Source organism: Myotis yumanensis, unplaced genomic scaffold, assembly GCF_028538775.1.
Source record: "Myotis yumanensis isolate MYYU_CA2020_CCGP unplaced genomic scaffold, mMyoYum1.0.hap1 SCAF_3, whole genome shotgun sequence".
Lineage (NCBI taxonomy): Eukaryota > Metazoa > Chordata > Mammalia > Chiroptera > Vespertilionidae > Myotis > Myotis yumanensis.
In genome coordinates this window covers 130046783-130062353 of record NW_027223754.1, presented here as the reverse complement: position 1 = coordinate 130062353, position 15571 = coordinate 130046783, and the positions used below count along the sequence as shown (strand labels likewise).

The 15571-nt window shown below is 37.5% G+C and overlaps 1 protein-coding gene across 2 annotated transcripts in view; it reads right to left on the bottom strand.

Annotated features, from left to right (window-relative positions):
* The window catches only part of TMTC3 (transmembrane O-mannosyltransferase targeting cadherins 3), a 71886-nt gene that overhangs the window by 19013 nt on the left and 37302 nt on the right, over positions 1-15571 (bottom strand). For both annotated transcript variants that reach the window (XM_070409600.1, XM_070409601.1), the window contains exons 7-10: positions 15294-15546; positions 10677-10825; positions 8384-8504; positions 6426-6537 (exon numbers count right to left, since the gene is read on the bottom strand). In XM_070409600.1, coding sequence (XP_070265701.1) covers positions 6426-6537; positions 8384-8504; positions 10677-10825; positions 15294-15546 — 635 coding nt within the window. The remainder of the gene's footprint in view (positions 1-6425; positions 6538-8383; positions 8505-10676; positions 10826-15293; positions 15547-15571) is intronic.

Here is a 15571-nt window from a genome sequence, read left to right as displayed (position 1 = left end):
CAAATTGTGATTACTACTTGCCTGTGACACCGATGATTTTGCAATTGTGGAATAGGTCTCTGCCTGCAACTCCCAGGACACATAGGGGCCAAGCATATATATCTTAGGCATTCCCCTAGGAGGAGAGTAACAGTCCTAAGATCTTATTACATTATGTTTCAGGCTGGCAATTGCGTGCACTGCACCAAAATGGTCAGATGCAGTACAGGTTTGATTAGAGAACTAGGGGACAAGATTGGGAAGGAGGTTGATTTTAGTTTTTAGATGTATTACTGAATCTTATGGGATCTCAGGAGGCGGGGGTAAAAAAAAAATGCTTAGGCCAACCATTCCCAATCCTGCTTTTAAAAATTTTATCTTAGCCCCACACAGCTCTATCCAAATAGAATCTTCAGGAATAGAATCTGCAAAAATGTTTTAAAACGTTTAAAAGGCAATTTTGATGTAGAGCCAAGGTTGAAATTCACTGCATTACCAAGTGCACATAAAATAGGTAGTCTTTGCTTCTAGGTAGCTCAATTTTTTTAAACATTAGATAAACTTACGCCATTTACTATAGAGATCAGAAATGTAGTCAGGCAAAACTAAGAATATGTAAAACCTGAAAAAATTAGTGTAGATAAATAAAAATGTAATTGTCAGCTAAGTATTTAAAATGTTACTGAAATCAGTTCTAACCAGTCTTAAAAAAAAGGTTATCTATTTGGATGAAAAACTAGGAAAATGGCTACCCACTAGAATCAGATCTCAGAATTATGGAGAGCAGATATTGTCATCAATGAATATTTCAGACACTAGAGTAAGCAGCCCCACTTTCTCAAAGAACAAATGATAGCATTTAGATAGCCTTTAGCATCAAAAGGATTACCCAATACAGCTAATAAAATGACAGACATAAGTTACAAAGTTTTAGGATTGCAGAGGAAGAAATAGCATTACTGGTAAGACACATTTAAATTTGGCGGCGGGGGGGAGGGGGGGGAGGTAAGAAAAGCAAGCAAGATGTAAAATTTGGTGACATTTAAATGACTAAAAAGCTATAAAATTTCAAAGAACAATCTTGCTATTATGAGTGCACTATCCAGGCCAACAGCAGCAGTCTGTCTTTAATTCAATGTAAAGGAGGAATGGCAAGTGTCAGGCAGCTCAGTGCCTAATGATTCCTCAGCCACCAGCAATGAAGGTGAGTATTCCCACACTGAGGGTGAGGCATCTGTGTTGCTTCCCAGTATTTCCTATTCGAAACTTGTCTGTCAATGCATTTATAAAGGTAAATTATAAACATATGGAAACTCCTAAAAACTCTTTAAAAGTCATTTATTTCCATCTTGATGGCATCCAAGTTGAATAACAGGTCCATGATTCTTTTCTAATATAAACAATTTTAAAGATTTTGACTTAGATAAAAACAAAATTATTGATTTTACAGCAAAAACAAACCTTGAAGAATTCTGGTGGTTCTTGAGAAATATCTATACTTGTCATGTAATGGTGTTTATGGAAACTGTAATTCCAACTGCAAAACTTTTATCCTTGCAATACTTTTATCTTTTTTAAACACTTGTAACCAACAAAACAAAACAAAACAAAAAATGCAAACAGTTGTTCATTTAACATGATATGCATATCTCATGGTCCAAGTCTATTGTATAGTTTATATTCTCATTCTGGCTAAGAAAGAAAAGCCTTTGGACCAGCGGTTCTCAACCTGTGGGTCGCGACCCCTTTGGCGGCCGAACGACCCTTTCACAGGGGTCGCCTAAGACCATCCTGCATATCAGATATTTACATTACGATTCATAACAGTAGCAACATTACAGTTATGAAGTAGCAACGAAAATAATTTTATGGTTGGGTCACAACATGAGGAACTATATTTAAAGGGCCAGAAGGTTGAGAACCACTGCTTTAGACTGTTTTTTGTTTTTTGTTTTTTTTTTAAGTTAACTTTACAATGTGACAGATTCCTACTCCATGCAATGCTATACTATTCTAGGGTTTAAATAGCATCTTTATGTTTGTTACTCCAAAGGTTTATATCTAGCCTTGACCATTCCCCCTTATCTCCAGTATTATAATTCTCTATCAGTATATCTAACAGGGACAAAAAAGGACTTCTGACTCTCCTCCCTATGTGTCATTTCATTTGTCAAATCTATCTAAGAAGAGCATAGCTAGAAAACAAAGACTAATCTGAAAAGCCCCTGAATAACAAATTCAATGTTTCTAAGTATGTGTACTTTTTCATAATAAATTGTAATACACTGGTTTACTTGTTTTCTTAGTCCATGGCTTATTATAAACAACAATTTTGGGAGTATGGTAGGGAAATCATACTAAAGGAGAGAGTTTTAGCAAGTACCTCAAAATCAGCAAAAGTAACAACTGACAATGAAAGGAAGTTATTTTAAAACTGAGTGCCTATACCTGGCAACATCCTATAATATGCACTCTACTTGCTAAATAGAATTAAACATGCACATAAACATCCACTTACCCCATTTAATTTAGTCTTTACAACAATGCAATGAGAAAGAATAACTGCCCAATTTAGAAATGAGAAAGATAAAGCTGAAGGGACTTAAATAACATCTAAGTCTCAATGTCCCCTGTGTATCTAACATCAATGATAACTCTGCTTCTCAAAAAACTCTAAAAAACTTTATGAAGTAATAAATTAAAACTATTACAATTAGTGACCATTGACTGTGGATAAGACCATGCTAGATGATGCAGAGGATATGAAGATGAGTAATGTTCATGCTGACCCTGGGGAGTTCCTTAGTTTAATATAGATAAATATTTTTCATAAATAAACAGAAATAAATATGATATAGTACTAAATAGAAAATTACAAATATCACAGGAAAGACAGAAGTTGTAAAAAGTTTTAAAGCTGAGCAATATTTGCTTCTAACAAAATACAGGGTTTTTTGTGTTTTTTTTTTTTTTTTTTAGAAAAGCCGCCAGGTAAAAAGGTTTGTAAAAGATGGGTAGGATGTGAAACAAGGTGGACTGAAAAGAAGGAAGAAGCGAAGAATTTAGACTCAAAGCAGCAGAGGTGAGGAAACCCGAGATATGTACCCTGTTTCAAGAAAAACAAAACTATATAGAGAGCCAGGGGAGATACAATTGGGTAGCTAGACCATCAGTTATATTTTTACAAATTTCTCTTCCTCAACTCTAACTGACATTTGGCTTTGCCTTGGAGATTTGACACTGTGGCTCTTCTAAGCGGTGCCTGTGTTCTTCTATCCTGTGCAGCTCTGGGCCAGGAGTAAGGGTAGGTGTCCTCTTTGAGCCTTATCACCCCAGACCATTCCTATTCCTTTTTAAAAATCAATCAGCTCTAAATTTCAGGTCACTAAATTGTATTGTCTACTATCCTCCTTGTTGTAGTCACCGATCTTTGGGTCAGAGATCCTGGCTCCTTGTCATTCTCTCCATCATCACGGTTGTAAAAATTCTTGGTGATTTCAAAATTTACGTTGACAAAATCTTCTACTATGTGGCCTTGATGTCTTTTCTCCCAATGATTTTCACCTCCTGCCACTCCCTATGCCTCCAAGAGCATTTAGAAATGTGTGTATGGGGGTACTTTTTGGTCATCATTCTGAATGGGAAGTAATTATGGTATTTTGTGTGTGTGGGTCAGGTTTGATACATATCCTGAAAAACAGTTCTGCACACTTGAACAGTATTCCTACTGAAAAATATTTATACTCTAGCTGGATTCTACTCAGACACCAAAACTTTCCAGGCCTATAAACCTATCACCCTCCATTATTTCACCCTCCCTCACATCCTTTCTTAACTATCTTAGATTCTGTGTTCCATTAATAAAATTATCTTCTTATGCCTTTCTTGTTTAATAATACATAGGACAAAATCCTAACCCTAGCTAACCAAATTCTCCATGCCTGTACCACTACAGCGGCAAAGTAGTAGGAAACAAACATACTAGTTTAATTTTAATTTCAGTATTCCTAACCCAAGTAGGGTATTAGAGCTGCTTGGCAATTAAACCACATTTTCCTAGTCTATACACTTTCTTAGACCTTTGTTTCTCAAAGTGTGATCCACAGGCTAAGCATCACCTGTGAATTTAATAGAAATGCAGAACTTCAGGTTCTACTCTAAACCTTCATTTATCAGAACAAGCACCACAAACAACAATATCTCCAAGTGATTCTTAGGCCCATTAAAGTTTGTAAAGTACTACCTAGAAAACTGCTTCACACCTTTTCCTATTCTTAGATCTCCAACACTTCCCCCTCCTTCCTCACACTCTACTGATGGTTTATTTCACTGAAAAAATAGCAGCAAACAAAGGGCACCTTCCAGAAACTTCCTGCATGTCATCTATTCACCTGCCCATATCCATGTCCATATACTCAGTCTTCCCTGTTACCAAAGGTTAACTATTGGTTCCACAACTGAATCAAGTCCCCAATCTGTGCACCAGATCCTATTTATCTCTTCTCATGTACTCAAGAACATTGACCCTGGAATTCATTCCCTCATCTTGAATTATTACTTTTCCCAGCTTCAATAGATTTAGCTGCACAAATGCTCTGCCTCTCCCCACCTTAAAATGAAAAACAAAAACAAACAAACATCCTACCATGGTCTCTTGACCCCATGCTTATTTCCCCACCATTCTCCTAAACCAGTGATGGCGAACCTTTTGAGCTCGGCATGTCAGCATTTTGAAAAACCCTAACTTAACTCTGGTGCCGTATCACATATAGAAATTTTTTGATATCTGCAACCATAGTAAGAAAAAGATTTATATTTTTGATATTTATTTTATATATTTAAATGCCAGTTAACAAAGAAAAATCAACCAAAAAAATGAGTTCGCGTGTCACCTCTGACACGCGTGTCATAGGTTCGCCATCACTGTCCTAAACTCACTTCTATCAGGCTTTTGCATCTACTACTCTACCAACAACTCCACTACGTTTTTAAAAAATTCCATTTTTTGGTGTCTTATTCAGTGTTTTTAAATGTCTTCCAATTATCAGTGTATAGGTCCTCCACACCCTTTGATAGGTTTGTTCTGAGGTATTTCATTCTTTTTGTTGGAATTGCAAAATAAATTGTATTTTTTTTTCTTTTCTGAAATTTCATAGGTAGTATATAGGAATGCAATGGATTTTTGTGCATTGATTTTGTATCCTGCAGCCTTACTGTATTTGTTTATTGTTTCTAATAGTTTTTTTAGTGGAGTCTTTAGGGTTTTCTATATAAAGAATCAATGCAAAAAGCGACAATTTTATTTCTTCATTCCAATTTGGATGCCTTTTCTTTCTCTTGCCTGATTGCTCTGCTTGGATTTATGGTACTATGCTGAATAACAGTGATAAGAATGAATTTCCTTGTCTTGTTCCTAATCTTGCAGGAAAAACTTTGTTTCTCACCACTGAGTATGATAATGGTTTAGGGTTTGTCATATATGGCCTTTATTATGTGGTACTTTCCTTCTATACCTATGTTGGAGAGGTTGTGGGGGAAAAGGAACCCTTATTCACTGGGAATGTAAATTGGTACAGACACTATGAAAACAGGATGGAGGTGCCTCAAGAAATTAAGACTATAACTACTATATGACCCAACAACCCCTTTTGTGGGTATCTTCTGAAAAATGTGAAAACATTTATTTGTAGAGTTATACACACCCCTATGTTCACTGCAGCATTATTCATGATGGCCAAGACATGGAAATAATCAAAGTGTCCCTCAGTAAATGACTGGATAAAGATGCGGTACATATACACAGTGGAATACTACTCAATCATTTGCCATTCGCGATATCAATGGATCTTGAGAGTATCATACTAAGCAAAGTAAGACAGACAGAAAAAGCCAAGAGTCATATGAATTCACTTATATGTGAGATATAAAACTGAGAGCAACAAACCATCGTTTTCTTAGGGCTGTCTTATTGTCCAATGTGTAAAAGAAAATAAAAACTGAAAGCAACACATGAACATGACAAACAAACAAACACTCATAAACAGAGACAACAGTATAGTGGTTGCCAGAGGGAAGGGAGGGGAGGTAATAATGACTAAAAGATGTCAAATATTCGGTGACGGAAGGAGATTTGGCTTTGGGTAGTAAATACACAATGCAACATACAGATGATATAGAAATATACACTTGAAACCTATATAATTTTATTAACCAATGTCATCCTAATAAATTTAATAATAAAAATTCCTTAAATATCTTACATTAATTGTTAGAAATTGTATTTCTAACAATTAATCAAATTCAAAATAAGCCAGTATTGAACACTGGTAGTATTCAAATCACGGGAAATAAAGATTGAAAATAAACTCGACTGTGTTTTCCTCAAACATAACCGAGCTTTTAAAAAGAAAATAAACTATTCAAATCGTTTTATTAATAATGCTTACCTGGCTGAACATGGGTAGCCTGTAGAAAGTATTTCAAAGCTCTCTCAAAGTTCTTTTCGTTTTCCAGAGCATGACCCACATTATTCCATAATTTGGCATTATTTTTATTTACCTTAAACATACAAATACAGTTAGAAATTAATTACAAGTAAAATATGACTCCAATTAACACAGCTATTTGTTTGATATACTATTAGAAATGGCGCGGTCCATGGAGATGTCCATAAATGGGTGACTTCCAATTATAAGCTAAGTTAGTTTGGGGGATGTAATGTGCAACTTGGAGACTATAGCCAACAATACTGTAATGTATATTTGGAAATTGATGAGAGAAGATCTTAAAGGTTTTCATCAAAAGGAAAAAAAATGTGTAAATGTGTAAGATGATATATATTAACTAAACTTTTAATCATTTCATAATATATACATGTTATATCTCTTAAAAAGTTTATGTCAATTATATCTCAATTAAACAGGAAAAAAATCATTTTGATTTTCTCCCAGAAAAAAAATTAATGACTTCAATTAACAAAGATATTCATTTAGTATACTATTGGAATACAGTGTTCCACTGAGATGCCCTGGAGATGAGGAAGAAGCCAATGAACACTTCTTCATTCAATTTACCCTCTCTCTCAACATCAACATACTAAAACCGCAGCAGTTTAAGTTCATCTATTTTATATATTAGAATTTTACTAAAAATTGTATTTAATCAAAGCATGAAAAAACTACTACTTGTATTGTTTTGGAAGAAGAGGTATTTGACCATGAGAATACATTTAAACATTGCACTAATTACTTACTTTTAGGCTGGACTTACTTATGTAGCCTATTATTGAAAGGGAACCCCGAGACTAAAGTTCTAATTGACCTGTACTTTCAGAGTTTACAGATGGGCATGGTGTTACTGCAGGTAGAGGAGGGTATCTAGCTAGTCAAGGTATTAGCCACAGTGATTGAGGCTGTCGTTTTGAGCATTGTCCTGTGAGTAAAGACAAGCAAAGTTCCTGAAAACCATGAAGCTCCAATGGTAATCTGAAGAGGGAATTAATAATAATGGAAATGAGGTCTCATCTGTTTGCAGATTTCTGAGCTAGGGGAGACAGTAGAGTTACTAAGCAGTAAAGAGGACAGTCATTTGAGCTTAATTAGATGTCAAATCAAGAAATCACATAGCCTATTGAAATGAGGCAGTGATCCAATAAAGTTAGGCAATGGAGAATACTAAAATAGCCAAAAGGAAGTTAAGAATTTACTGATTTGAAGAGAGGCATTGGCAAGGGAGCAACTGAAAAAAAAATTTTTTTGCTTGTAACTTTTATAGAAAACAAATTTTATGATTTTTAAAAAGATCTTATCCTATTTATATTGTTCATCCATAGGGATGCTGTATCAATCCTTTCTGCCAGTTCCTATCCTTCCTATAGGATTTTTAAAAAATTTATCTTTATTGTTAAAAGTATTACAGCTGTTTTAACCATTGGTTGGTTATCTTCCACATAGTAGGTTGCCATTTTTTGGTCATGTATGTTATTTCATTGAATCTAACACGGCATCAATTTTATGTACTATTAAGAAAGAAACAAGGTAACAAATTAATTGTAAGATGCCTTTCACTATAAGATTTATTCTAATTTCAGGTATTAAAAGGTTAAAAAATGTGTACCTTAAGAACCAATGAACACAGTATTCTTATTTAAACATGTCTCATTTGAGTTTCTAATGACTGTATAGTGTTTAAGGAATTATTCATATGTGTTGTGGACATACAGGTAAGTACTATTCAATGCACTGGTTAAGGTATATTACATAAAGAACAAACTATATTTTTTTTAGTAAAGTAATTAATATTGATAGTTAAATGTCTAATTAAAAGTAAAGGTAAAGCATCTTAGACATGGCTATAAAAAGTAATTGATGACATACTTTCCTGTCATTCTTGGATAATACTTTACCTTCAAGGCTGACATAAACAACGTATATTCAGACTCCCAATCCCAATTTCTGTGGATTGTTTTTAAGGCATGAGTGAATACCACCAAAGACAGACAAACCCAGGATAACTTTTTAAATACACTGTTTAAGAGAATAAAAGAAAAAAAAAAATTCTTATCACCCAAAGCATTTTATCTTTTAGAACAGAAGAAATATGTTAAATATCCCCAATGTCATGTCTGAATTTATTCTAAGAAGAGAGATTGTTCTAATAATCATCCTACTTCAGAGGGACCAACGCCAAAAACTTAAATATCTGAATACTACCTTCCATTTCACTCTTCAATTACATTTGATACTCCAATATTTACCTCTATTTCTAAAGCATTGTTTAGATTTAATAAAAAGTTGATGAAACCAGCTTTTAATTATGAATTTTTATATTTAGAGTCCTTTGTACCATTACCTCCAACATGAATATTCTTACTTGCATTTAAAAAGGGTGAATCTTATCACTGGCTACATTTAAAAATATTTCTGCTTACAATTAATATACCATAGGTTATCATGACATTCTTGGAATAATTTTACATTTTAAAACTAGAACTGTTTATTAAAAGTCATAGTAAACTTAAGTCTTTATAAAATAGATGCACATTACTTATATACTTTAGGCTAATTATTTGGGACTCAATTCCTCTATAAAAAAGATGATTATACTTCAATGATCCCTATCATCTCATTTAGTACTAATGTTCTTTAACTCTGTTTTTCTGCCCTGGTAACACAGTTCAATTTCTTTCATTTTGATAGACACACTTAACCAGAATATGAGTGCATGCATCAGAAAGAACATGGAATAGGAAATAGTCAGATGTACATTTGAAGACTCTGCACAATTTGAATCTTGTACAATTCAGGCAACCTGTATGATCTTTAATTTTAAAAATGTTGCAAAACAGAATTAAGGAGTATCAAGAATGAAATGAGAAAATAGAGACCATTATAAACTTTTGAACAATAATAGATACAGAGGCAGAGCTGCCTCAAACAGATTGTCAAACTGTAGCGGGAAGGCCGGGGAGGGTTGGGTGGCAGGGGGGAGGGGGGTAAGAGATCAACCAAAGGACTTGTATGCATGCATATAAGCATAACCAATGGACATAGACACTGGGGGGTAGGGGAGACCAGGAGATTGAAAAGGGCGGGGGGGAAAAAGGACACATATGTAATACCCTTTGTAATACTTTAAGCAATAAAAAAATTAAAAAAAAAAAAAAAGAATGAAATGAGAAAATAAATCCAAACAGTCTATCAGGGCATGTGAGACATGGTAGGCACTAAAAAATTGATATTGATTATAACAGGATATATGGGCCAAAGCTAAGGGAAAAGGTTTGGTAGATAATAATGAAAATTGTAGACACAGAAGAGATCATACAGGGAAAATATGCAGTGTGAAAAAAATGGCTACGGTAAAACTCTGAGAAATAATAAATATTTAAAGAGCAGGCAGAGGAAGAAGAAATCAGAGAAAAGAGAGAGCAGAAATAAAAAGATATAAAAAAGAATCAAGAGAGAAAGACTTTTTACAGATGCCTGGGAAATAAATTTTAAAAACAAGCAATGACCAAATTTAGCTACCAGGAGGCAATTTATTATCTGTGTTAGTAGAAGATACAGAGAGAAGTCAGAATTCTATGTGCTGAATGGTGACTAGAAGTGAGAAAGAAGAGACAGTGCCCATTTCTTGTATACATACAGTTAACTATTCTGTTCCTTAACTGTTAGTTTAAGGCAATTACGACATAGTGGTTATGAAGATAGTAATGACAGCATGAAATTATAGTACTCACAGTTGTGAGTACACAAAACAGAGTTTATTCCAGTACTATTTATTAATTGTTATATTATTTTCCATGTGAACAATTGTAAACCTACTTTTTATATATAACTGTACATTTTATATATGACTCACTTAAGAAGATTATATTTTAGTTCACTGCATATAAAGTGGCAATGGTCATTTTTAACTTTAGTTTAAAGAATATCCTTGTTTTCATTTGGGTCTGACTCAAAGTTTATGTCTCAGCCTGCAAAATAAAATTATATCAATATGGAGAACATAAGATGCAGTAGGTGCTATGGAGCTTTCCTAACTTGAATTACAGAAAAATGAGACTATCAAGATGAAAAATAGAGAAGTATAAAAGTTTGACTTATAAAACTGAATTAAAATAAACTTAAATACTTAAATGTATCACATTTGATTTTATAGTTAGTCCCATGAAATAAATTAATATTTAAATTCACCTTTTGTTTGATATTTTGTGCCATCCATGGGCTACCAAAATACAGAATCCCATGCTAGGAACATATAGTACTCGTTCAGCAACAACAAATCCAACTGGAAAAAAAAGGTTCGATGCAGGAATAAATGGTAATGCCATTAAACAAAGCGCCTACGAAGAAAAAGAAGATATTTTATTAAATTAAACATATATGCACACTCAAGAGTCAAATCCAAATATTTTGTCATTTAATTTGGAAATGTACTGGTGGTCAAAAAAAAGAAGTATTTTTAAAAGCCAGTTTTTATGTTTCCACTAGAGGCCGGGAGCACAAAATTTGTGCAGTGGGGGTGGGGGGGGGGAGTTCCCCCTCAGCCCAGCCTGCACCCTCTCCAAACCAGGACCCCTCGGATGATGTCCAACTGCCGGTTTATGTCCTCAGGACCGGCAGTTAGACATCCCTCTCATGATGCGGGACCACTGGCTCCTAACTGCTCACCTGCCTGCCTGCCTGATCGCCCCTAACTGCCCCCTCCCCCTGCCAGCCTAGTCGCCCCCAACTGCACTCCTGCTGGCCTGGACACCCCATGCAGCCTGCTGCTCAGTTGTTTGGTCGGCCCTCACTAACCCCCCTGCCGTGTCCTGGTTGCCCCACGCAGCCTGCTTGTTCAGTCATTTCGTTGTCCCTCACTAACCCCACTGCCGGCCTAGTCGCCCCACACAGCCTGTTCGGTTGTCCGTTCGGTTGCGATGGTTGCTTAGGCTTTTACTATTTTACTAGAGGTCCGGTGCACAGAAATTTGTGCACTCGGGGGGGGGGGGGGGGTCCCTCAGCCCAGCCTGTGCCCTCTCGCAGTCTGGGACCCCTCGGGAGATAACAACCTGCTGGCTTAGGCCTGCTCCCGGGTGGCAGAGGGCACGCCCAATCCCTAGGTGCAGCCCCTGGTCCGGCTCAGAGCAGGGCCGATTGGGGAGTTGGGGCACCAACCCCTGTCATGCACAGAGCAGGGCGGATCAGGAGGTTTCGATGCCACCCTCAGTCATGCTCAGGGTAGGGCCGATTGGGGGGTTGGGGCACCGCCCCCTGTCACACTCAAGGCAGGGTCGATGGGGAGGTTGCGGCGCCACCGCCTGTCATGCACAGAGCAGGGCAGATCAGGGGGTTGGGGCGCTGCCTCCTGTCACTCACAGAGCAGGGCCCATCAGGGGGGTTGGGGCTCCGTACCGTCACACACAGAGCAGGGTCAATCAGGGGGTTGGGGAGCTCCCCCCTGTAACTCACAGAGTAGGGTTGATAGGGGAGGTTATGGCTCTACCCTGACATACAGAGCAGGGCCCGTGGGGGGGGGGGGGGCCCGGTTGGGGCGCCGCACTCTGTCACACATAGAGCCACAGGGCGATCAGGGGGTTGAGGAGCTCCCCCCTATCAGGCACAGAGCAGGGCTGATCAGGGGATTGGGGTGCCTTCCCCTGTCACGAACAGAGCAGGGCAGATAGGGAGGTTGTGGCCCCGCCCCCTGTCACACACAGAGCCACAGGGCGATCAGGGGGTTTGGGCACTGCCCCCTGTCCGCTAATCCTGGTGCTGGAAGGCATATTACCCTTTTACTATATAGGATAGAGGCCTGGTGCATGGGTGGGGGCCGGCTGGTTTGCCCTGAAGGGTGTCCTGGATCAGGGTGGGGGTCCCCACTGGGGTGCCTGGCCAGCCTGGATGAGGGGATGATGGCTGTTTGCAGCTGGTCACACACCCTTCAGGGTGGGGGTCCCCATTGGGGTGCTTGGCCAGTCTGGGTGAGGGGCTGAGGGCTGTTTTCAGGCTGGCAGGTGACTAAAGCTCCCAACCGCTCCTTTTTTTTCTTTTTCTTTTATTCTGGGCCAGCTTTAGCTCTGAGGCTTGGCTCCAGCTCTGAGGCCTCGGCTGCTGAAAGCAGGTATCTGGTTTGTTTGAGTTCTATAATCGAAACACTGTTTCAACTCCAGCTCTGAGATCCCGGCTGGCTGAAAGCAGGTTTCTGGGGTTTTGTTTAGCTTCTATATTTGTAACAATGTTTCAAACTGCAAGCTCAGAGGCCGGCAGCGGCAGGCGGGGAACGTTGGCTTCCTCCGTCACTGAAGCAAGCAAGCCTCATATTTGCTTCAAGCTGCCTGGCTGCCGGCCGCCATCTTGGCTGGCAGTTTATTTGCATATCGCCCTGATTAGGCAATGGGAAGGGTAGCGGTGTGACACCAATTTGCATGTTTCTCTTTTGTTAGTGTAGATATTATAAGTAACCACATCATCTTGGAAATTAATAAGGTGTGTTTCAGACAAGACAGCAGACTATTACTTTTATACCTCAGCATTACTTTGCATTATATTCTGATGAGTCACATACATGTAACATAAGCTTAGTATATGTTTAAGAATAAAACTGCCTCCCTTTAAAACAATAGTCTTTTAGTCTTTTTTTCCTAAGACTTTTAAGAAATACTATGCTTGAAGCCACTTCCTGACTGGCAATCTTTTCTTACTTAGGCAGCAATAATTCCAAGCTTGTTTTATCCTCTGAAATATTCAGTTAAATTAAATGACCCCAACAGATTATCTACACTAGCAATCTTCACTTCCTCATCTCCTAATCAAATCACTCCACAGAAATAAATTTCACTAAAGTAACTAACACACCTAAAAGAGGTCAACTCCAACTTTTCTACCTGACAGCACTGTTAGTGTTCAGCATTCTGTCTTTCTTTAAACTTTCCTACTCTTCTGTCCATTTATTTGATCTAGCTACTATTTAGGTTTATTGTCCTCTGCCATTCTAAATGATGGAAATTTTTCAGGACCTTGTAGTAGGCTTCTTCTCTTTCACTTTTTTCAGGCCCTTCAGCTATTTTCTGAGAGAGAATTATGACCAAATACTCTGAGGCAGTGGTTCTCAACCTTCTGGCCCTTTAAATACAGTTCCTCATGTGGTGACCCAACCATAAAATTATTTTCGTTGCTACTTCATAACTGTAATGTTGCTACTGTTATGAATCATAATGTAAATATCTGATATGCAGTCTTAGGTGACCCCTGTGAAAGGGTCGTTCAACCGCCAAAGGGGTTGCGACCCACAGGTTGAGAACCGCTGCTCTAAGGCATTCATTATTAAGTATGAATGAACCATTCTATGAATCTAGAACAGGGGTGGGCAAACTTTTTGACTGGAGGGCCACTATGGGTTCTTAAACTAGACCGGAGGGCCGGAACAAAAGCATGGATGGAGTGTTTGTGTGAACTAATATAAATTCAAAGTAAATATCATTACATAAAAGGGTACGGTCTTTTTTTTTTTTTTAGTTTTATTCATTTCAAACGAGCCGGATCCGGCCCGCGGACCGTAGTTTGCCCACGGCTGATCTAGAATCTACTAGCTAGTTATCATCTTTTAGAAATGTGAAAAAACCCCAGTTGAGAAAGGCTGCTCAATAACCTCTCTACAGGCCTTTTTATTCACATTCTGGTTTAAATTTCTATCTCTATGCCAACTGATCAAATTTTTATCAGTAGCTTAGGTTTCTCTGAGCTCTAGGTACAAAGTGATATTCAAAATCTTCACTACACTAGGATGTTTCAAGGGTACCTAAACTCAATAGGTCCGAAGATAATAGTAAATTTAATCTTTCCCCTAAATCCTATATTCTATCAATCTTCTCTTTATCTCAGAAATTGGCTCTAAATTCTTCTAGAATAAAATTTCCCTGGAAATGAGGACCCTGTATTTCTTTTTATTATCATATCATTGGTGTCCAAATGCTGCCTGGTATATAGGTTGGAACAAAAAATTTTTATTTATTCAATAAATCTAGTGGCTGCAGACTGAAAAGATATAGTTGCAAATTATTAAAAACACTTTTGAGTAAATGCTCATGAAAGAACTAAAGACTATTATCATCTTCAGTAATTTGAAAGAAGGGAATTAAAACTATTATGAGTAAGAAGTGAGGGCAGAATAGCCCTAGCTGGCTAGGCTCACTGGATAGAGCGTTGGCCTGGGGACTGAAGGTCCCGGGTTCAATTCCAGTGAAGGGCAGATGCCTGGGTTGCAGGCTTGATCCCCAGTAGGGGATGTGCAGAAGGTAGCCAATCAATGATTCTCTCTCATCACTGATGTTTCTATCTCTCTCTCTCCCTCTCCCTTCCTCTCTAAAATCAAATATATATATGAAATGAGGGCAGAATAAGAAATTTACAAAGAACTGGACTTCAGAAAAACAACAAAAAGACTTCCAGAGTTCTCTGAACAGAGTAAGAAATACCTTAGGGAGTAATGATAATCTTGCTAATGAGAATTAAACTGCTATATGTTTCTAGCTGCACATCTTAGATGACACTCTTCTCTGTGCCAAAAACACAAAGAAGCATACAATATGATCTATTTCTTCAAAAAGTGTATAATCTAGTTGTGTAAAAAGGTAAAAAATTTAAGAAAATGATACCGAAAGAGATGCCTCATGATTTTAGAGTTCCTACCAAATTAGGAAAATTAATATATATTTTTTTACATTCTGAATACATGCCAAATTATGCCTGCATATCAAATTCTGATATATAATTTTAGGACAACCCAAAATAAGTTCACAAATTAAAAAAATGAAGAACGTTCCTTACCATTAAAACAGTTTTGGAAGAATCACTGGGATATCTGAGACTGAATACTCCCAAAGCTCCCAAAAGACAAAAGAAAGTAAGTGTGGCAACATTTCGAATATCTAGAAATGACTCTATAAGTGGTATTGTTCCCATGGTCCAGTCACAGCAGAGCTCTGAAGGATTTAATAGAAGCCAAGCATTGACAGGAAGGAGGTAGTTGAAAGTTAGCTGCCTCGTAGGAGTTGGGCTTACAGCAGCTGGGTTATCAAACCTGTATAAAGAACAACAACAGAAAA